Raw genomic sequence first — 20,393 nt, 5'->3', positions numbered from 1 at the left:
ACAAGAACACTAACATCACTACAAAGGTAAAAACACAAGCGGTGGCCCGTTTGGAAGAAACCAAAGGCGTGACGGTGGATGGATCCACAGCAAATTTAGTACAGTTTACATTCATCTGGATCGCTACAAAAACCAGAGCGACAACAGGTTTATTGTTCTCGACAAGAATATCTGCACAAAGTGTTGAACACTACTTCTCATCTCACCGAAGAAGCAGGGAGATGTTGCGTTTTCGAGCTGATGACCGGTGAGTGAAAGTGTATTCGTGATCAAGCTACATGTCTCACAAGGCTCCGTCCACTGAGACGACCTTAAAATAAGTCACACTAACACAACATGAGTAGATTGTTCCACCTTCTTTCAAATAGAAACCAAAAAAATAAACAAGGTGACGTCATTAAACTAGTGCTCACAGAAAATGGTATTTACATATAAAAGATAACACTTGAATATACGGAATCGAGCATCAATCATGATTAAAAGTATGTAGCAGTAGAGCTATAATGGAAGACTATAAAGGTGAAGTTGAATTGCAAGAAATATTCATTTGTGGTGAGAATTATTCTGTTTCATCCTGATCAGTTTCAAATGTCTCTGAAGGCTTCGTAACTTTATATACCGAGGCTAGTTGTTCCCAGGACTGATGACAGTGTGACGGTAGCTACATGTTTGTCATCTTAATCCTTTTAAGGATTCTATCTTAAATTGATGCTATTGGTCCTCTATGTATTTTTCAGAATATACAGACATGCCAAAAGTTTGGAAACAACTGTTTAATGCTTTTCTTCAAAAATTATTTTCAAGAAAATAGCAGCTCAATCCAAACACCTGATAAATATAGCAAAATACATTGTAATAAAAGTCTCTTTATGTTATCTTGTTGCAAAGTATACCAATATGCTGTTTTGTGCTTCCAAACTTTTGGCCTGCCCTATAAGCTCATAAGTCAGATCAGACTGGGTCTTTTCAGGAAACCTAACCCACCCACTATAACACTCCCCCCACCCCCATTTATCACAACTACCGCAAAGATGTGCGTTTGCATGAATTTGCGCGGCAGCAACTGACAGGAAAGACGTCGGCTTTCGCTTTCCACGACTCGCAAACTAAGGTGTGTGACTAGCTCCCTTGGCAGTTCAAAAGCATAAAAACATTTAGTCGACTTCAACCCTCCGTTTGATAGTCGATCATTCAAATCATGCACCACGACGTGGAAAACGTATCAAGATCCTGGCCTAAAAGTATCCTGACTGGATCAGTGGACGATGAAAGTAAAACCTATTTTTACGTTAAAGCATATAAACCCATTAAGGTAGATCCCCTGAATGCATTTCTAAAACTTGGAAATAAACAAATATCGGCTCCTTCGCTCCTCTCTAACTGTTGAGTAAAAATCCCAGAAATGGAATAGTTACAATTGGCAGCGCAACACTGAGTCGTATGGCAAGACCTGACAGTAAAAACATTCGGTCACCGAGTTGTCTAAAAGCTATTCTGACCTCCTATTTACTCTGTGGATCTATGTGTTCACTCGCTAAAGGAAACATTCATTTTCATGCAAATAAAAGCAACTGCAGACCTAAGATATCGTATATCACGTGTGAAAGTCATGTGGCAGCTCTGTACTTGTGTGTTAGTCTTTCTCCAGTTCAGTGTTGCAGTCCTATTGAGGCAGTATGTTCAAAAATCAAGTGAGAGTACTGAGAATTAGGAAAGCTTGTTGAATTTAAAGCAGGCATTTGTGGTGAGGATCGGTACAACTGCCCATCCTACAGATTCAGATTTTCAATAAATACAAGTAAACTAATTACATTTTGTGATTACAGGCAGTAAGAAAGGCACCCTCTGTAATGCAAACACTGGGAATGGTTACGTATTGTATTAGCTTTGAAGAATCTCGCTGGTGATGTTCAGATTTGAGGAAATGACAGGATGAGGTGCAGAAACCTCTTAACCCTCCCGTTATGTTCAATTCTGCGTTGTAGCAGTAATCCTCTCAGTGTAGTCGTGTCAGAATCCAAATATTTTCCCTGAAACAATTTTACATCTGATTATTGCTGACAATTTCAATCAATATTTACAGCAATAACAATATTTTCTTCATTATTTTTTTTACATCCACTAGGAAAACCTACAAAGAAAAATCTGTGGTTATACATGAAAATTATATATATATATATATTTTCTTTTTTTACTGCCAGTGTGCTGTATGACCTAGTAATCTTGTCCAAGTTGTCTATTCTTCCTTTGGTAGCATAGTAGTAAAGGGTCATACTTTCTTTCTGGTCCTTTCAAGTGCTCATTTCAACACTTTTGTGCAAATTGTTCATGAGCACAACATGTTCTTGCTTTTTAGAGCCGTCACAGGGCCCCTCTGTTAGCCCCTCACCCCCTTTTTAAGGACACTGAAAATCTGAAAACGACTACATTGTACAATGTTTAAGGTTTTTGTATATTCATATGTTTGCCCCCTCCTCTGTGTCCACTCAACATGGATCAGATTTGCTCATGAGAACAGAAAAGGCTTCTCACAGTTTACTAGTGAGGTAAAGAGAAAAGGGAGAGGGTGTGTGTTTGTGTGTCTGTGTATCAGGTGAAATTAGTCTCACAGTTGCAAACAAACAAATAGTATCACTTTTGACCCTTTTTACACCTACATTTGACTCCTCTATGTAGATGTGAAGGGGGTTAAAACTACATAAAATAACCAATTTTCATCTCGTATGCTCTTTATGCTTATTAAGTCAAACAGAAGAAATTCCAAACAGAAAAAAACTACTTTTAACAGTTTTCTTTAGATTTTTGAAATTTAAAATGGGTCAATTTGACCCGCAATATAACGGGAGGGTTAAACGGCACCTGCGTCAGGATTCAATGTGAAACACCGTAGATGTGCCGCGCATCGTCAGTCAGCTTATGCTTTCTTTGGCAAAGTTGTACAATCACGGGACTCGACAACAACATTGCCTAAGTAAACACAAATTTGAGAACGTGATTCCAGTCACTCAAGTGTACGTCTAAAGTGAGCTCTAACTTCTCTTGGTCAAAGGTCTTCCCTCCCGGACGTGCTTGGTGTTTCTCTTCTCTGCCTTCCCTCTTTCTCTCACCTTCCGAAGTCGTCGAGGTGGTGGTGTACCTTTCGACTCGCTGTCCTCTTGTGCGCTGGATGTATCCATCCCGTCCCGCTCTTCGGGAATATTGGGAATAGCTCCACTGCTCCCGTCTAGAATGTTCCTTAGGGAAGGGTCCTCTGGAGTACAAGTGGCAGTGGTGCCGCTCTCGCTGCTGCTCAGGTCTTGCTCCTCAACGTAACGGCCGCCTCTGCCGTGATGCGGCAGGGAGGAGCCCCTCATCGACGGCCTGTCACGCTCCATGTCGCGGATGTTCTGCAGGGGCTCATTCATGTCCACGCCAGAGTCCAGGCTGGTGTCGTTGCTGCTTGGTGGCCGGTGGCGACTCTGGAGCTCGATGATGGAATGGCGAACCTGGGCGGCTGGTTTTCCATCCAGAGACACAAACCAAGCCCTGGGGTGAGCCGATGAGGACTTGCCACGAGTCAGTTCCAGTAAGGTGCGTTCAGAAATCCCCTGGAGCTCGCTGCTGTGGCCACTGCTGAAGGCCTCCATACCGGCCGCTTCATTGAGAGTCCCTGGCACAGATACAGAGGACTCCAGAAGGTTACTATAGCGTCCCCAGACACTAGCAGTAGGACCTTGTCCTGGTGGGGGTGTCTCCAGAGGCTGAGGCTCATCCGGATTGCCCTGCTGTGGACTGCTCCCGCCTTGAGAGTGGACTTTGGGTAGTGTCTGGGTGTAGTTGTCTTTGTTCGCAGGCTCAGAATGAGTGTCGTATTCAGCTCCGTTCCTGGGGAAAGTGGCAGCCTTGCACCCTGGAAGCTGCTGCTCCTGAGCACCAAACAGCTCAGGAGCTTGAATAATCGCCACCGGCTGGTTGTAGATGTGAACCAGTTTGTCTTGAAAGAAGTTGTCAGAGTTCATGTTGGCCCGATTTTGCTCTGCTTTCTCACATATCCGAGCAACGTCCTCATTGTTGATGTAGTGCGGCGGAGGCTGAGTCCCTTTCATCCGATCTGAAGTGATATTGTCGTAAGGAGGAGCTGCGGTCAGACTCCCCGGATCCTCCACATAGATGTTGTAGTTGGCTTTGTGTCTGGGTGTGGATGAAGGTTCACACTGGACACTGCAGGAGGCAAGGCTGTTGTCACCAGATCGGAGAAGCAAACCCTCCTCTGTGTGGGTGGAGGTTGTCTGGTCTTTTTTTACTACAGTGAGTTTGGAAAAGCGGGCCCTTCTCCTCCTTGTGGCTTCTTGACGGGAACTGCTGGATGTGGAAACGGCAAAACTCAATTGGGTTGGTTATCTGGACCCTCAGCAACCTTTATTTATATGTACTATAATTGATGCGATGAGTATTTTTCTTACCCGCAGTGACAGAGAAGCAAGGACAGGAATCCAATCACTATGGCAAGAGTTCCTCCCAGTATTCCCACCAAAAGATAAGTGTGGTAAGAGATGAAATCCATAGAATTTACGTGTCCGAAATAATCTACAAAGAAAAATGACAGGTTTGTCCTGGTATCAGATACCGTATTTAAAGTGACGTGAAAAGGTGTTTACAACCTTATTTAATCACATTTTTTAAATTCAGATTCATGAGCAACCTGTACAATGAAGTAATCAATGGAACTGAGATAAAATTCAAAATATTACACAACCTCTCTCAATCTAAAGAGACAAGAAACCAGAGATAACATTATCTAGAAAATGGATAAAATATGAAACACTGGTGAAGGGGTATCCAACCTATAAAAATTAGTCTGAATTTGCATCCCCAACTCATGCAGGAGGTCACAGAACTCAGACAAACATCTAAAAGTTCTACACACCTAACTTGCCTCGGTTAAGGTTGATGGTTCTACAACAACAAAAGAGTTCAGCTATCGATGTGATTATTAAGGCCAAAAATAAAATCCCGAAGGCGTAAAACATGTTTTCGCAGCACCGTTATGTGACGTAGAAAACACACCTGAGGTACCTTTTGCCGAAGGGTGGGGGGCAGCGATCCAGTAGCCCAGATGGGACGCAGTGTATGTCCAAACCAGTTCGTCACCAACTGCTTTAACTATTCCCAGACCGTGATTCTCCCAGGCGCCTTCGCAGAGCATCGGTTCATGTAGTCAAGCTTATGTCACTCGTGCATTCTGATATTCTCAAAGAGTTTTACACCTACCTGTTTTCAGGTTGAATGCCCAGGCAGGTACTGTGTGTGAGGACCTCAAGTGAGTGTTGTGTTCCAGCGGCAGGCTGATTTGGATGGGTCCTCTGACCTGAAGCTCCTGGCTGCCGGAATACAACTGAATACTGACAGCTGCTACTGCCTTCAGCTCGATGCTTCTGAGCACTGGAAAGATTTCATAAGAATTTCAAATCTCCAGGTTCAGACGACCCTTAGTAAGTCAAATAAAATACTAACCAGATTTACTGCTGATGATCCCTGGGGTGCAGTTGGTGCAGTCCTTTGCCAGGTGGTGCTGTGGCACAGTCAGGTATGCCATCAGTGAAGAGATGTTGCTTTTATCAGAAACTGTGAGGAGGTTCTTGGGGAACTTGGCCTTAGGTTGGGATGAGCTGTCTGTGAAAAGGTGAAGCGTAATAAAAAATTTTGAAAATGTGTTTTTATGTAAATTGTCTCACTGAGATGAAGGTGAACCTACCAGGTAAGTTCCTGGTGATGAGTACCGAGTCTTCAAACAGCCAGATGTTTCCCTGACTGTGAGGGAGCAGCAGCAACGTCACAGCGGAGAAAACTGTAATAAAACCAAAAATGTTTATGATCAACAACACGTTTGAGACAAAAATGGAACTTTAAGGTTCCATATTTTGGTGGAACCAAAAAATGGGTTGCTTCTGGTGAAATAGGCATCTGGTGTAATAGGAACAAAAACACTATATTAGCAGGGTGCTGGATAGGACTGGGGGAAAAGAGAAACAAAGATGCAATTGTGTACATTGACCACTAGGTGGAGTCCTCATTGTCATGCGTCTTCCTAGGACTCCTCAGTCTGGATCACAAGCACAAAGGGGAGGTGTCTCTGAAAAACAAGAGCCATAAAACACCTGCTCCATCCTCCATCTAGACCGCCACCTCCCTGCTGCGTCGCTGCCAAACCCATACCCACTGGGGGACACAAGACAATAGAGAGGAGCCCTTTGTCCCATCAGGAGCCCCCAGCCTCCCTGTTTCTGAGCAGGACAAAGATGGTCTGGTGACACGTTGATGGAGTCAATAAAATAAGCAGAGCGCATCTTGTGTGTTGTCAGAAGCGCCTCAGTAACACTCATGAACAATGCAGATGTAAGGGAGGCTGAGGGTTCTGCTGACTTTACTGTAAATAACATGGAAGGTGTTCCTAACGGTACCGTCTCTGTCACTCACTTGGTCTCTTAGTGGTGCTCCAGGGCAGGGGGGTGGGTACATACCCCTCCTTATTGCCCAGCAGAGTCAAACTAACACCCGGATTGTAGGGCACCCAGAGCAGGACCTCCCCGTCCTCCCCCGTCTGGGCTGAACTCTTTGAGGTGTGGTTCAGGTAGACGTCCACGGAGGCCCCAGCCAGCGGCCGGCGGGTCACCAGGTCTCTCACCAGAACCTTCAAGGAAAACTGGGCTTCTGGGGAGAAAGCAAGGAGGAGATCAGAGCTGCACGTGTGATGAGGCGTAAGGTCCATGAAAAAGTGATGAGGTGAGCGCAGCTGAGATTATGGAAAATTACACCGACACACACAAGATCCAGGAGCTTCACCTCCAATCCACCAGGTCCTCATTAACACAGAGGCTCCAGGTCAGCAGCTCTGGGTTAATTATGAAGGAACTGTTTTGGACCGTTATTCATGGACATTCTGTCTCCCAACACAAACACTGTTTCTCTGGGTTTGTCCTGGCATCATCTGCTGATGTTTACCTGTAGCCAGAGCTGAGGTGTCTCCCACGGCGGCTGGGACGCCATTGTCCCCGAGCGGAGATGGGGGTGAGGACAGGCCTCCGCCCTCCGCCGCCGCTCTCAGCGGTCCATCCAGGCAGATCAGCAGCGAAGACGGCAGAAAGAGGATCAGCAGCGGCGGCAGGGAGCGATCGGCAGCGGACATGGCGGCAGGCCGGCGGGGATCAAAGGCATAACGAGGCAGGCGCGAGAGGAGAGCGCGAGGATCGGGAGGTCCGGCAGTGTTTGTGCGCGTCACGCAGGGCCGAGGGTGGAGGGGAGAGGCGCGTGGAAAAAAAAAAAAATGATGCGCTGATGCTGAGGCTGGGCGTGTGTTCGAAGATCGTCTGACGTGAACAGATGCCCCACTAACTGACTGAAATAAAGCTAACCTAAATGTACAAAATATTTCGTATGCAATAAATATTTCGTATGCAATAAATATTTCATATATATGTAATTTTTGTAGAACTTGTAGACCTACATCTAAATGCAACAATGACATTACATTTTATTTTCCTTTTTTTATTACCTTTTTTCTTCCCTCATTCTTTTTTCTGCTTTTACTTTTCTCCACAGTTGATTTGATCATTATTGTGTTTGTCTCCTTTTATTTTGTTTTTCGGTTGTTTTTTTTCCTGATTTGTTCTTTTGTTGTATTTGAATTTTCTTCCCTCATTTTGCCTGCATAATACAGTTTTTATATTTCAAAACATGATTAATTGGAATTAATTGTGTAGACCTAAAGTACTCAACAGAAGGAGCCTACTTCATTACCCATAAGCTGCATGTTTTTCGTAAGGCTGACAGATTTTAACTTGTATCATGTCAATTATCACCAGAAAATACTGTGGTAAAACTTGTGCATCAGCAATGCAGAGTTATGTGAAGCCCTCTTCCCCCAAACATTTAGAGTGAGGCGTCTTTGACTAAACAAGATCTTTGATAAGATAGAAGTTCTTACGTCATCATTGATGTGTTTTTCCCTTGCACTGGCAAACTCACAGTTAAGTTTCCTCTTTAAAATGAAATATTACTACAATAATGTAAATGGCTAGTAATTGTTCTGTCAACAGATTAATTATTGGCTTAGGTATAATTTAGAAATGCTGAATGAATCTTTGACTCATTCTGAAAGGTTTTATGCAACAGAATGGACCCAGACTCTTCACGTGGCTTACCAAATATAGCTGAAGGAAAAAAAAAATCCTGTTTGAACTTTTAGTTGCAATTCTAAACTTGCATAAAAAATATCCAACAATAAAAGTCACCAATACACCATATTACAAGTTTTCATCTCCTCAAACATCCTGCAACAGCTTTATGAGGAGGATTTTGACTTCCTCTCCACATGGGGGCAGTGTTCCACCCATAAGATGTTTGTTGCAAGTCCCTGTGATCTGGACTCGGTCTTATAAATACAAAATAATAATAATAAACCAACAACAAATAAAGTTTATTTGCTCAAGTCCTAATAAGTGCTTCAACTGAGGGAGTTAGAAAATTCTTCAATGTCCAAGTCAACTACATGAATGTATTCTCTTTAAAGCATTTTAAGATTATTAAATGGAAACAGTAAGAATTATATTCACGAAATATTTCAAAATGGTGGAACAGAAACCTGTCCGATTATTCCATCATAAAACTGATCAGGACGGAACTGACATTAGAAAGCCACCACTAGGTGGCGTCTGATACCGTTTCAAAACCATCATGAGTTCTCATTTTTAAAATTCACTGGCAAATTCATATTTTGTGATTTAAAAAAAAAAGACATTCAGAACTGTTGCCAAATATACTGAGTTTATTAAGTTTTAGTAAAATGCTAGAGGTTCACAGTAACAAAAAACAGTGTAAATTATGAAAGATGTGCCCTTTAAACGTCGATTAAGGACCGAGTTAAACAAACTGGAAGTGCTACATGAAAAAAAGTGTACAACCGTTAGATCTTGGAAAAAAACCATCTTGGTCAGTGTGTGTGTTTTGTTTTTATCTAAATCCACCAGATTGAGTCTCAGAGTGCAAACACTAGTAAACAAATACATTTGTGAGATTTCTGGCAAAGTGCAACAAGATCAGTGTTAATATGCACAAAGTCTGGTGACACCACAGTGAGACATTCCCCCAAACACATTCCCATATTTTCATTTTGGACGATTTACACTTTAAATATTGCAATAGGTCAATAAACGGATATATGCACAGTTAGTTAGGTGTGTACACAAATACATCATACTCTAAAAATTAGACCAAATGTGCCCAAACCAACAGGGATTTATTACACTTTAGCAGCATTACTGGCAACTGTTGCCACGGCAACTACACCAGATTAGTCAAATCGGTTTTATTTAAAATAAATATTTTAATAAAAACGGTATCAGAGGTTCATATAGTAAAAACTGGCAGCCCTCTTTGCTGGTTAGCGTCAGCGTTACCCAGCGGCCGGCGGCTTATTGCACAACAGAGAGCGGCTCACTTTTGGCACCAAACCACCAAACTCACCGGTGAACGTCGCACACAGATCCAGAAAGATTACCCGAGTCCTCCGAAGAAATTCTGCATAGAATCTAGGAGATTGTTCGCGTGAGGACAGAATCTGACTGTTCGACGCAGAATCTCAAATCCGAAGCTTCACTGCCCACGTTGTGGCCCCCGATGTGGCCCCCGATGCGGCCCCAGCCTGCGGGGTGGTCAGCCGTCAGTAGCAGCCGTCTCTCCAGGCGCTGTCGCGAAGGGCACTGAAGGTGGACAAGCTCTTTGGAGGCGTCAGTAAACTGAAAAGGAAAAATACAGATTGTATTAAACCAGCTGGGCATGAAAATTCTCGACAAGCAGGGAAACTCATCATTCCAATATACTCTAGTCATCACAGTGCAAATAAATAATAAAAATAATCTGCACTGTATTAGACGATGACGGTAATTAAAAATAAATAAAAATCACATAAAACGGAATATCCATGTGTCATTATTGGCTATGTACAAGCTAGCATAAGCACTGGAGCACAGTTAGCCATTTCCAAAAGTTAGAAAAGTAGCTACTTAAACTAGCATTTATTAGAACCAGAGATGCTAATTAATGTTTTTACTGTGGCGTTAACGTTAGCACTACAGCAAAGCTAGCTGGAAAAGGAAGCTACAAAGAAGCATTTTAAAAGATGTATCACCTCAGAAGCTAATAAATACGTTTTAGCTACAGCGCCATCACTTTAAAGAAGAAAAAAAAAAAACCCTAAGACCTTGGAGCCTAAAACTGAATCTTCAACTGTCCCCGTGTTTATACAAGCTAACATGATAGCACAACTAGCTGCTAACAAAAGGAAAAAAACAGCACGATTTTAAAAACAGCAATGAGTTGTTGCTTCCATTGACACACAGCACTGGATTGGACGCCACACAGGCGCCACTGCTATGCACCGAGTTAGGAGCATCGCTGGTCGACAAAATGACAATACTGTAAAGAGTCTGAAAAAGGGACGCAATGTTTTACTATGAATTGTGAACATTGTAACAGCTACATAACAAAGTCCAAGGGATTCAGATTTTACAGGTCAGGAAAAAGTTTAAATTTAATTAAAAAAATATTGAGAAAGTGAGAAGTAGGTCAGTTATGCTAGATTGACATCGACAACCTTAACATCTATTTACCTGTGCTTGGCAGCTTATTACGCTTCGGTTCAGTTACAATGAAAATGTGGCTTGTTTGTGCAAAAATTCTATTCAGGAGGTCAAATACCTTTGAGACGGCAATAATCACTTAGCCGACAGAGTAATGATATTCACCGTCTATCATTATATGCTCAAATTGCCTACCATATCTGTGCATTTGCCCAAGTTTTAAGCAATCCCGATGTTCTGGTCCCATTACCTTCGTGATGATAAAGCCACCTTGCCGCGGGGGCTGGAGCCTGTGGGGCCCAGGATGGAGGCGGGGCGTGGCAGACCGCTGCGGGGCGCCATGGGGGCGGAGCCTCCACCTGCTGGTTTGCTGAGCAGAGGGATGCCGCTGCCGTTCAGAGATGTGAGGCTGGCGGAGGTCGGGCCCTTGACCGTCGGGCTGACGTAGGCGGTGGCTTTCAGTGGTTGCCGTGACAACGAGGAGAAGCTCCCAAGGCTCTGGACCCGGTTCTGAAGCTGGCCTGGAGAGGGGACTGAGGCAGAGGAGGAAACAGAACACTGACCCGTTTGTTACAGAACGACAGAGAATCGGCGGCACTGGAGTCTTACTGGAGGACTGGAGGCGAGCCAAGCCGCTGGAGGAATCGAAACTCTGGCTGTTACGAAGCAAAGAAGAAGAAGCAGCAGCACTGGAAGAGGTGGGAATGGGCACACTGGGCATGCTGGGAGCTCTGACCAGGTTAGGCATGCTCCTCCGCAGCTTATCTGATAAAGACAAACAGAAATAACCTTTAAAAGGTGACCGGCAGCAGATTTCATCTATAAATAACCTACTACTTGGCCTGAAGCACAAAACGGTTCGAGGACAGAAAACGGAAAACATGGATCTGTTGATCATCTGTATCTCTGAGGATGAAGCGTTGAGGCGTCCTTCCTGCTCGCTGCCCCTCAGCTGGACGTAAAGACCCAACGCTAATCCCACCAAACCCTCAGAGACACACGACGGCGAGAGCTTAGAGGGCCGCCGTGCAAGAGGCTTAGACAAGTTTTAATGAGCCGCCCGGGTCAGACCCGAATGGCGAGGAGGCAGAACGGAGCAGGAAACTGATCAGAGGGCCTGCTTTTACTACAGATGAGGGAAAAAAACTGAAGTTCTGCATGAATTTACTGATCCTGGGTTAGTCATTGGAAGAAGGAAAAACTGACTGAATAAAGGAAGAGGCTGGAAGACTGAGAGAAAAGGATAAATCAAGGAAGACTGGAGGGAGAAACAGAAGGACTGAAGGATGATGGGTAGGAATGAACCGGCGCAGTGAGGTCACCTGATCCTGGGTTGAAGCCCGGCGCCTCGATGCCATACGGGTCGCCCGGCCCCAACAGCAGCAGCGCCGGCGGCGAAGCCAGGTAGGCGGAGCCAGCGGAAGGGCGCGGCGGCGTGGAGGGGGTGGAAGGAGGGGTGCACAGGGAGCTGGTGCTTCTTCGCCAGTCGCGGACGCTGCAGAAGGTGTGGGAGTGTGAGAGGCGGGTGAGGCGCGGCTGCGGCGGTGGCAGGAGGCCGTAGTCTTCGTCGTCCTCCTCGTCTTCCTCCTCCAGGCCGGGGCCGGCGCTGAGCTGGCTGAGCTGGAAGGTGAAGCTCTGGCTGCGGCGGCCGGCCAGGGCGGAGGACGACGTGCTGGCGTAGTCCTGCCGTAGACCTGCAGGGGGCGACATGAGGGGCAGCACGCAAAGAAAACAGCTAAAAAAAAAACTAAAAAGGAACCATAAAACCCAAAGTTATCACCTCCTGGGGTTAATAAAGCTGAAGTAGCGATGGGCTCTGAGATCTGATGTTATGTTATTAGATCGGAAGAGGAGAGGGGGACAGAACCAGGAAAAATGAGCAAACAATTAATTTCTACCTTCTCTTAAAAGTGAAACTAAAGGTTCTCCTTCAGCAGCTCAGTCTCCAAAATAAAACACTGTAGATGTTTAGAGAAAGATTTGGGTCACTTGGCTTTCTGGGTTCAAAAGTCTCCATATCAGAACATTATCCTTCCAGAATTCATTTCTGAGGTCAGACACTGATGTTGGACAGGAAGGCCTGGCTCACCGTATGGCCTCACTTATATCCTATAGATGTCTATCAAGTTGTAGATAATAAAAAAAAGTAATAATGTGTCCATGAAGAAACACTTCTTCCAGAAAACTGACATTTCTAAATGTATTTATTTACTAGAAATAAAGATATTCACTGTCGACAATTCAAAATGTGCAAATATGATAATCCATTATTAAAGGCATATGTAATAAGTTATAATATACACCTATATATACCCACTATAACTTCAGTAAAAAAAAAAACGAGACCGACCCGTCACCTGATGGCGGTCACAGGTCAATGTTTGTTGGATTGACCCAACACCTGACCATTGGCCTACTTACTTTCCTCTTGCAGCCGGGCCATGACCTGGACGTCCGTGAGATCTTGCAGTTTGTATCCGAGGCTGATGGAGTCGTCCTCCGACGTCCCCAGGTCGCTGTCCACCGATGACTCGGGGCTCAGGGTGGACCGCCGGAGGCTGCGGCCTTCACACAAAGACAACAGGTCAAACTCCAAAGACTTTGACTTTGCGAGACGAAAAAAAGAAGCTCAACCTCCAACTCTGCACAGTTTGGTTTACCTTTAATTGTCAAACGGCTGCATTTAGAAACAGCTTTGAACCAGAAAAACTCCTGAAGAAGAAAAAAACCTGACAAGAAAACCCCAGATTCTCCTGAAGAGAAGTAGGATGATGAAGTCTGTTAAAACCCAGAGGACGGAATATTCTAGAGAGCAGACCTCTAGAGTTTCCAGATGGTTTGATCTACTATTATTATTGAAAGCAGCATTAACAACACATGACTGTAGAATTCATTCTGCTCCAAAGTCTGCTGGTTTGTTAATATAAGCCATATGGGCGATTGCTGCCCTGGGCAATCGCTGTAGACCCAATATGGAGGCCTCATCAGTGTCCAGACATGACCAACCAGACTCAACCGAACTGTGTTCAACTCCAGAACCAACAGAGTGAGAGAGAGCAGGACTGCTGGTTGCAGTCATGGAAAACAGCCTGTAGAGAGCGCCGGCAGCTGCTGGTTCCTGATGCCCCTGTGGGGCTCACTCTGCCGACACCAGCACCGGCTTTATCCAGATGTAATGCGCCCCTTTTTCCTCTCCAGCAGCATTCATATATAGCTGAATCACAGTGTAGATAAAAACAAACAAACAAAGAAAAAACACTTCTATGTCTGACAAGGTGCAAAAAGCCGAGTGCGATCCGGTTTCCTGCACATTTCGGTTCCGTCGGGGAGAGTCTTACTTCGGTTGGGAGGGTGAGGGAAGAAGGTGGGCGTCCGCTCAGCTACAGGGGACAGCTCCTTCCCCATGGGGCTCAGGGTGTGATGGAGGACGGGGTGCAGTGGGGAGGAGAGGAGAGGAGCGGCTGCAGGGATGGAAAAACACATGACAGAGGAGCTTATTACTGCTACAACCTCAGAGTGTAACTAACAGGGATTCTATGTGATGAACCAAAGTATTTTGGTCGAATAAGCAGTTTGTTGCCACCTTTATTTCGCCAACTTTGGGAAACCCAATGTTGTTGACCATTTTTGAAAAAATGTGGGAATCTGTTGATTGATTTTAAATGAATTTCCACAATCACAGAAAACTGACTGATATAACTTAGTGTCTGGATTCTTCAGAGCCACACAAAAAGCTGTGGCGGGTTTTGGAGTCTGACACTCGTTCTAGAAGCTTCTGGAAGCCTTTCCGATGGATGTCAGAATCTTCGGGCCTGTGAAGTTGCGTGCTTGGCATCTAGTGGCCAACCACACAGACAACAGAAGCGCTTATTTAGTGGAGGTACATCTGTGTAGACGCTAGCAGTTTGACTACCGTGTCTTTCAGTCGGTGGTGGGGTGGAGCAGGGTTTGGCTGGGGAGGAAGACGCCGCTGCGGCTCGGGTCGGAGGAGTTCCAGGGGACGACAGGGAGCTACGCCACCTGGAGACTGAGGGAGGAAGGTAAACAAACATCAAGATGTGGATTTCATTGTTCAACATAGTAAAACAGCCTCTTATTGTGTCTCTCCCCCCACCCCACCACGCTGCCGTTACCTCACCAGCAGCGTCTGTCACCCTCGGCTCTATTCATCAGCTTAGCGCCCAACAGAGGTCGGACAAAGCTGCTTTCAGTGGAGCCGGAGCCGGCTGCCTCTAGTGAAACCCACGCCGATGCAGGGACGACGTCTATACATGAACGCAAAGCCTTAACTCGGCCGCAAAGCGAGACTCCTCTCCTGTCAACCGTTTCCGTAGAAACGGCAAGCGGGGGAGAGAGATTAGAGGCAGAGCTAGCGGGAGGGTTTCTGATGCAACGAAGCGTGCAGCTGCTGCAACTTCACAGGCCCAGGCAGACGGCGCGCCGACCTGCAGTCTGACCGACAGTGGACCGTGTCCTCCATGAGGCGCTGCTGAGAACCAGCATGCAAACATTCAGAAAAAAACATCACTGTAATGGAAAAAGGCTGGGTATTCCTTCTAAACAACACGGCTCTGGTCAGAGGAGACTGACACTGGGCTTTTTTTGGTCAAACTAATGGTCAGTACAGGTACTGTATGGTGGGGGATCAGTGATATGGGCTGGTTTTGTCCATATTTCCCAAGAATCTGTTATTACTGAACTCTTTGCATTTGAAAAGATCAAACTGAGAATGTGTCGTCGCTGAGTCTTTTCAGCCTGTTGAGGAGCCAAAGCAACAGAAACCAGAGACGCGTCAACTACTTCAAGATCCACAGATCAAGATTTATGGTTCCCGTTTGACTTCCTCCAACCTGTTTCCTTCTCCGACCGTCAGTGGAGGGTTACGTAAGCAGACGCAGCGTCAGGTAACCGAGGTCTGATCCGTTCAGCGCGTGGACAGATTAACAGCACTCTGCTCTCTGTGGTGATCGGACCTCCGGCTTGTCAAATGGAAGCCGTAGCTTAAAGTCCTCAAAGATAAACAAACTTGCTTCCTACTGATCAGAAATACGCATTATGATAATTCAACTGCTGTTTATTATTAAGGGGTATTTTGATAAACCAGATAAATTTACAGTCTTCACTCTTAGTTAGAGAGTACGTCCTGTTTCTGTGTTTTACTTCAACAGAAAAAGAACATAAAGCTCTCTACACTAAGGCAGTGCAAGAATAGTTGCGCATAGGAACACGCCTGCTTCTTTTTAAATCAGTAGTTCAAAGTTAAAGTCTTAACTTTTATTTTGGTAAAATGTTTTCTGTTTGAAATGGAAAACCTTTCATGGTTTCCATCAATGTTGCCTTGGAGCAGAACAAACAAATAGAGATGCAGGGATTGAACCCTGAGGGACCCCACACACAATAAATCACGTTAATAATGATGCAAGTTACAAACTCAATGGGTTGTTACTTGGTTGTCAACAGAAAACTGATCTGCTTCAAAGTGGGCAGCATAAATTTAAACAGCTCTGAAACAGCCAGACCCTACAACAAACTATGGGACGCTGGATGCAGATTAGAACCTTCAACTCATCTGCATCTCTAGTTAAAGCCTTCTAAATGTCCCTGCTTTTCCTGGAACATTCCCAGAACTTTTCTGACATGATGAAAGAAAAACCAGAAAACCAGAGAGTTTTGAGTCTTTGCTGGTGTCTTAGCGAACCAGGGAACTTAGCCAACACAGAAGAGTCACATCTATTGCTAAGTTTGACCTCTTAATGTAAACCCAGAGGTTTAAGGATAAAGGTTCAGTCTGTACCTTGTTCCAGTCGCAGAGACAACGACCTTCTGGCGACCTCCACGTCCGACTTGGGGCTGTCCAGGTTTTGCCGACACCACTGCAGCGGACTGAGAGACTCGGCTGAATTCTCTCCTGCTTTCGATGCTACGTACAACCTGGAAACGAAGAAGAAGAAGACGACGACGACATGCAGTGAGTCTTTAGACATGTTTATGACCTGGGGTCACAAAAGTTGTCCACAGTGGTTTTAAGTGCAATATGAAGAACCTTCATCCGCTTGGCTAGAGAAGAAGAGGAACACTGCAGATCTAGCTGTAGCACCTCAGTCTGAAAAAGATTTTATGGAGAGGTTTTCACGATCACCAAATGTTGATCGATGTTGGCCAACTGTTGTCATTGATCAATGATGTCTTCACTAGGAGATAAAGTCCAACAAGTTAGAATTGAACAGCAGACGGTCTGGAGGGTTTAGCAACAGTTGCTACCATCCAGAATTCCGTTTCACCGAATGGATTGTGATCCGACGTCGAGAGCAGAAACATTTCTACACAGAACCGTCTCCAGACAGTCCAACACCAACCATCTGATTCCTCTGACCTTAAGACACCAATAGAAAAAGCCAAGATGAGACGGTCCAACCAAACAGCCTCCTCTCCGCAACTACACCTTAAGATAGCATCCAAATAAAATCAGTCGCTACAGTCCAGCCTTCACTGGGAACAATTGAAAAACTACTTAAGAACTTCATTCGACTGGCTCCAGCCGGTGACTGTCAGGTCAAAAACACATAAATTACAACATGTTTTGTCCATCACATGGATAAAACTGAGACTTGGCCGATCACCAAGTTCTTTCTTGGACTACGTTTTAAGTCGATCCGTCTACTGAAGACTGGGAACATGTTCTCTGATGGATACAAAACGATGTTCCACCTATGATATGGAACTTGGTTTTTGTTCCTCTGGGCTCAAGACATTGGTGTAATTCTAATGAGAACTACATTAAATGAAATCGTTTGGTTTCATTTAATCATTTCATTTGAACCAAAAACTAGAAACATTCATACTGGAGAATCAACAGGAATGGATTTCCCTGTTGACTGGGAATCTTCCTAAAGGAGTTTAAGAGGACAAGAAAGTCTACAATCGTAGAAAACTAACTTTCTTTGATTGTTTCCTCCAGGTCTTTAAACCAGAGTTTAAAAATAAATAAAGAAGCTGCTGCTCTAACTACTTCTTCCTCATTTTGAGTACTTCCTTTGGCACAAATCAAGCCAACTTTGTCACAGCTTCAGAGGAGAACTGCTGCTTAAACTGAAACTTGCAAATCATAACCCAGAGTTCATTGCACAGTTTTGATCGTCTCAGGATTTCTAAACAGAATTCATTAGAGAAACATCCACAGTTTTCCAGACTAAACTCCCAAAAGTTCTTGGTAATGTTCAGTCATTTCATAATGTGAACTAAAATATTTGACTGTGAATATGAGGCAGGTATTTTTATATTTATAATTTGGTTGCAAACGCAATAAGCATGATGCAAATTGTCCATACAGTTACATTCCTACTATTAATATCTCCCAGTCACAATTTTTCCTTCTACTCAATTTTCCATTTATGATTTGGCTTACCCCTTGGACAGCTTTGTGAGCATGTGGGTCCATCATAAATTTTGTGAGAATTTCAGGTTTAATTGCAATAAACAGTAATCATCGAACAATCATTTTATGTCTTCACATGAAGTAGGCGACAAGTTCTTAAATAGCAACAAATCAGGATTATTAATTAGTTTTTTGTTCAATGTCAGCAGCTGAACCAGGTGTGATCACTGTCGGACCTGAAGAGTTCTGAATTACGTAAACAGAACCAAAGCACGATACAAAGTTTAACTGTGAAAGCTGAAAACAAGGTGGCCTTTGAGTGGCCTACTCAAAGTCCTTATCTATGTTACCACTGAGAACCTGTGGGTGACCTTAGACTAATCATTTGTGCAAAAAAGCCTTTAATGGAGCTAAAATGAAACGTAGGTTCAACTGTCCCCAGTTGGAGGAACCGTGGAGCAAACATGTAATCACCATGGAGCCTGAATGGGCGTATGAGACTCTGATACAGCCTGTTGGTTCTGGTGGTCCGCTAGAACTCAACTTCCAGGATGCGAATCTGGGAAAATGCCTGAAAGCTGTAGAGCAGCGAGGAGGAAGAGGAGCAGCCTCTTCTGCTGAAGGGCTGAAGAGCAACAAATGGTGATATTAGTGAACAAAGAGCCGACACTGACCAGGTTTCATCAGACTCCTCTGAGCAGCTCAGAGACTCCAGGTCCAGAAGCTCCAACTCATCCAGAACCGACGGTTCCGACGCATCCTCTTCCTCCTCCTCCTCTTCTTCGTCCTCCTCCCCTGCGTACGGGTGGAAATGATCTAGCGGTTCACCCGGAGGAGAAAGCGAGCTTAGGGACGGCTGAAGCAGCGGGCCTTGGAGGGGCTGGAAGCCCCCGGACAGGCAGCCTCCGGCCCGGCTCCGCAGCTGCTCGTTCTGCCGCTCCAGCTTCCGCACCAGCTGCTGCAGCTTCTTCACCTCCAGCTCGGCGTTCAGGCTGCCGCAGTCCACGTCCGTCATGACGGCGGGGCCCAGCACGGCTGCCTCCATCGGACCTGAATCCAGGTTCTGGCTGCGCCGCCTTCCAGACCTCCCCCCCGGCGAACCGGCTCAGGAACCGGCGTGGCGCTCCGTCTGCGCTCCGCAGCTGATTTGAGTCCTGGTTAGCGGCTGGAGGAGACTAATCTGTCTAGTGCGCCTGTCTGGAGACTTGGAGACTCCACCTCTCCAGCCAACACACCCACACACCCCAGCCTCCACCTTCCTGAACAAAGAAGCGGATTACAGGTGGATGCTGCACCTGTCAGTCCTAATTCAGGGCTAAAACCAGACTTATTCGTTTATAAACGCTTCTAAGAACTAAAACTAAACTAGTTCTACCAAACTTTCTACTAAACTAACTCATTTAACTTCCCCAATACCAGATAATCTACTGCTTAACGGATTTACTAGTAAATAACTTATTTAATTGATGACCCAATTGTTAAATCAGGATCGTGTGCTATAATTAGCCGGTGCCCCGCTGAGACATTTCTGGATATCTAGCGCCATCTAGTGTCGATGTGGTGAATCTGCGCCTCACTCAGGCTTACCCTAAATATCCATCGGTTTTATGGAGAACACAACTTAGTCCGTAATTGCAAAATGAAACTAAAATTACACCTGGCTTGAGTTTTAATTTCAAATGAAAATCTGGACAGTGCGGCATGCTTTGAGTCAAAGCTTCATAGAAACACTTTTTATGTTTCCAGCAGTGTTCCACATCTGGTGATACTTTTTTTTTTAACCAGTTCTTTGCTCCTGTAAGGTCTAATTTTCAGGTTTCACAACAGATTCTCAATTGGATTAAAGTCTGAACTTTGACTAGGCCATGTAGGTAACAAATCTCACTCCATCATATCTCCATCCATCAGAAGTTCAGGGTAGTTGCCTTGCTGGAAGGGGGAAACCTCCACTCTGGTCTCAGGCATTTTCTTCAAGAGTTTTCCTGGATTTACCTTCTCCTCTCCTCCAAAGCAGCCTGCAGAATGATGCTGCCACCACCGTGCCAGCATCTGGTCTCTGGTCTCCTTTGTCCAGACCAGTGGAGGACACCAGTTGTCCTGTCCTCCCAGCAGGACTCATGTCCCTCTGAAACAAAAACACTTTGACTCATCAGTTGTGGTGATTTAAATCAATATAAATGATGAATTGTTTAAAGAACCCGTTTTTAAAATCACCTGGTGGCCATTTATAAACCTTTATATTCTTGGAACAACTAATTTCCAGTCAGTGTTGCACTATGGGTAATGTAGGCTTACCAAGTTCTACCAAATGGCTGAAGAGTTTTTGAGACCATCTTCAAATTATTAAAATTGATATAATTGTTTTACATTTAAATCCATTATTCCTTTTGCCATATAACAAG

At 44.8% G+C, this 20,393-nt stretch overlaps 2 protein-coding genes across 5 annotated transcripts; both read right to left on the bottom strand.

Annotated features, from left to right (window-relative positions):
* Positions 1-133: 133 nt before the first annotated feature.
* On the bottom strand, positions 134-7,350 carry fam171b (family with sequence similarity 171 member B). Of its 4 annotated transcripts, none has more exons than XM_007553699.2 (8): positions 6,982-7,350; positions 6,457-6,690; positions 5,735-5,827; positions 5,494-5,652; positions 5,251-5,421; positions 5,047-5,172; positions 4,443-4,566; positions 134-4,338 (listed from the first exon to the last, which is right to left on the bottom strand). In XM_007553699.2, the coding sequence occupies exons 1-8, from the start codon at positions 7,163-7,165 to the stop codon at positions 3,030-3,032; spliced, it is 2,400 nt and encodes a 799-aa protein (XP_007553761.1). In that variant the 5' UTR covers positions 7,166-7,350; the 3' UTR covers positions 134-3,029. The 4 variants fall into 4 exon arrangements, with proteins under 4 accessions (XP_007553761.1, XP_007553760.1, XP_016527786.1 ...); XM_007553698.2 differs by having other exon boundaries at positions 134-4,341; positions 6,982-7,349; XM_016672300.1 differs by having other exon boundaries at positions 134-4,341; positions 6,457-6,687; positions 6,982-7,349.
* A 1,433-nt stretch (positions 7,351-8,783) lies between these two features.
* Positions 8,784-19,278, bottom strand: LOC103139199 (SLAIN motif-containing protein 1-like). The gene is made up of 9 exons (XM_007553697.2): positions 18,666-19,278; positions 16,411-16,547; positions 14,530-14,643; positions 13,955-14,077; positions 13,038-13,181; positions 11,939-12,310; positions 11,226-11,381; positions 10,867-11,149; positions 8,784-9,773 (listed from the first exon to the last, which is right to left on the bottom strand). Exons 1-9 carry the CDS (start codon positions 19,034-19,036, stop codon positions 9,698-9,700), a joined length of 1,776 nt encoding a protein of 591 aa, XP_007553759.1. The 5' UTR covers positions 19,037-19,278; the 3' UTR covers positions 8,784-9,697.
* Positions 19,279-20,393: the final 1,115 nt, after the last annotated feature.

Source organism: Poecilia formosa, unplaced genomic scaffold (assembly GCF_000485575.1).
Source record: "Poecilia formosa unplaced genomic scaffold, Poecilia_formosa-5.1.2 Scaffold58, whole genome shotgun sequence".
Lineage (NCBI taxonomy): Eukaryota > Metazoa > Chordata > Actinopteri > Cyprinodontiformes > Poeciliidae > Poecilia > Poecilia formosa.
Note: the sequence above shows the minus strand (reverse complement) of the source record. Positions and strands in the feature narration are given on the sequence as shown.

What these genes read in the sequence shown, in the direction of transcription:
- fam171b (XM_007553698.2), bottom strand. Translation starts at nt 7,165, where the DNA reads ATGTCCGCTGCCGATCGCTCCCTGCCGCCGCTGCTGATCCTCTTTCTG. An exon ending in CATCACCAGGAACTTACCTG is followed by an intron (nt 5,653 to 5,734) that starts GTAGGTTCACCT and finishes ACCTTTTCACAG; the next exon opens with ACAGCTCATCCCAACCTAAG. An exon ending in GATCATCAGCAGTAAATCTG is followed by an intron (nt 5,422 to 5,493) that starts GTTAGTATTTTA and finishes AAATCTTTCCAG; the next exon opens with TGCTCAGAAGCATCGAGCTG.
- LOC103139199 (XM_007553697.2), bottom strand. Translation starts at nt 19,036, where the DNA reads ATGGAGGCAGCCGTGCTGGGCCCCGCCGTCATGACGGACGTGGACTGC. An exon ending in CCCTCACCCTCCCAACCGAA is followed by an intron (nt 13,182 to 13,954) that starts GTAAGACTCTCC and finishes CTTTGTGTGAAG; the next exon opens with GCCGCAGCCTCCGGCGGTCC. An exon ending in GGCTCGCCTCCAGTCCTCCA is followed by an intron (nt 11,150 to 11,225) that starts GTAAGACTCCAG and finishes CCTCTGCCTCAG; the next exon opens with TCCCCTCTCCAGGCCAGCTT.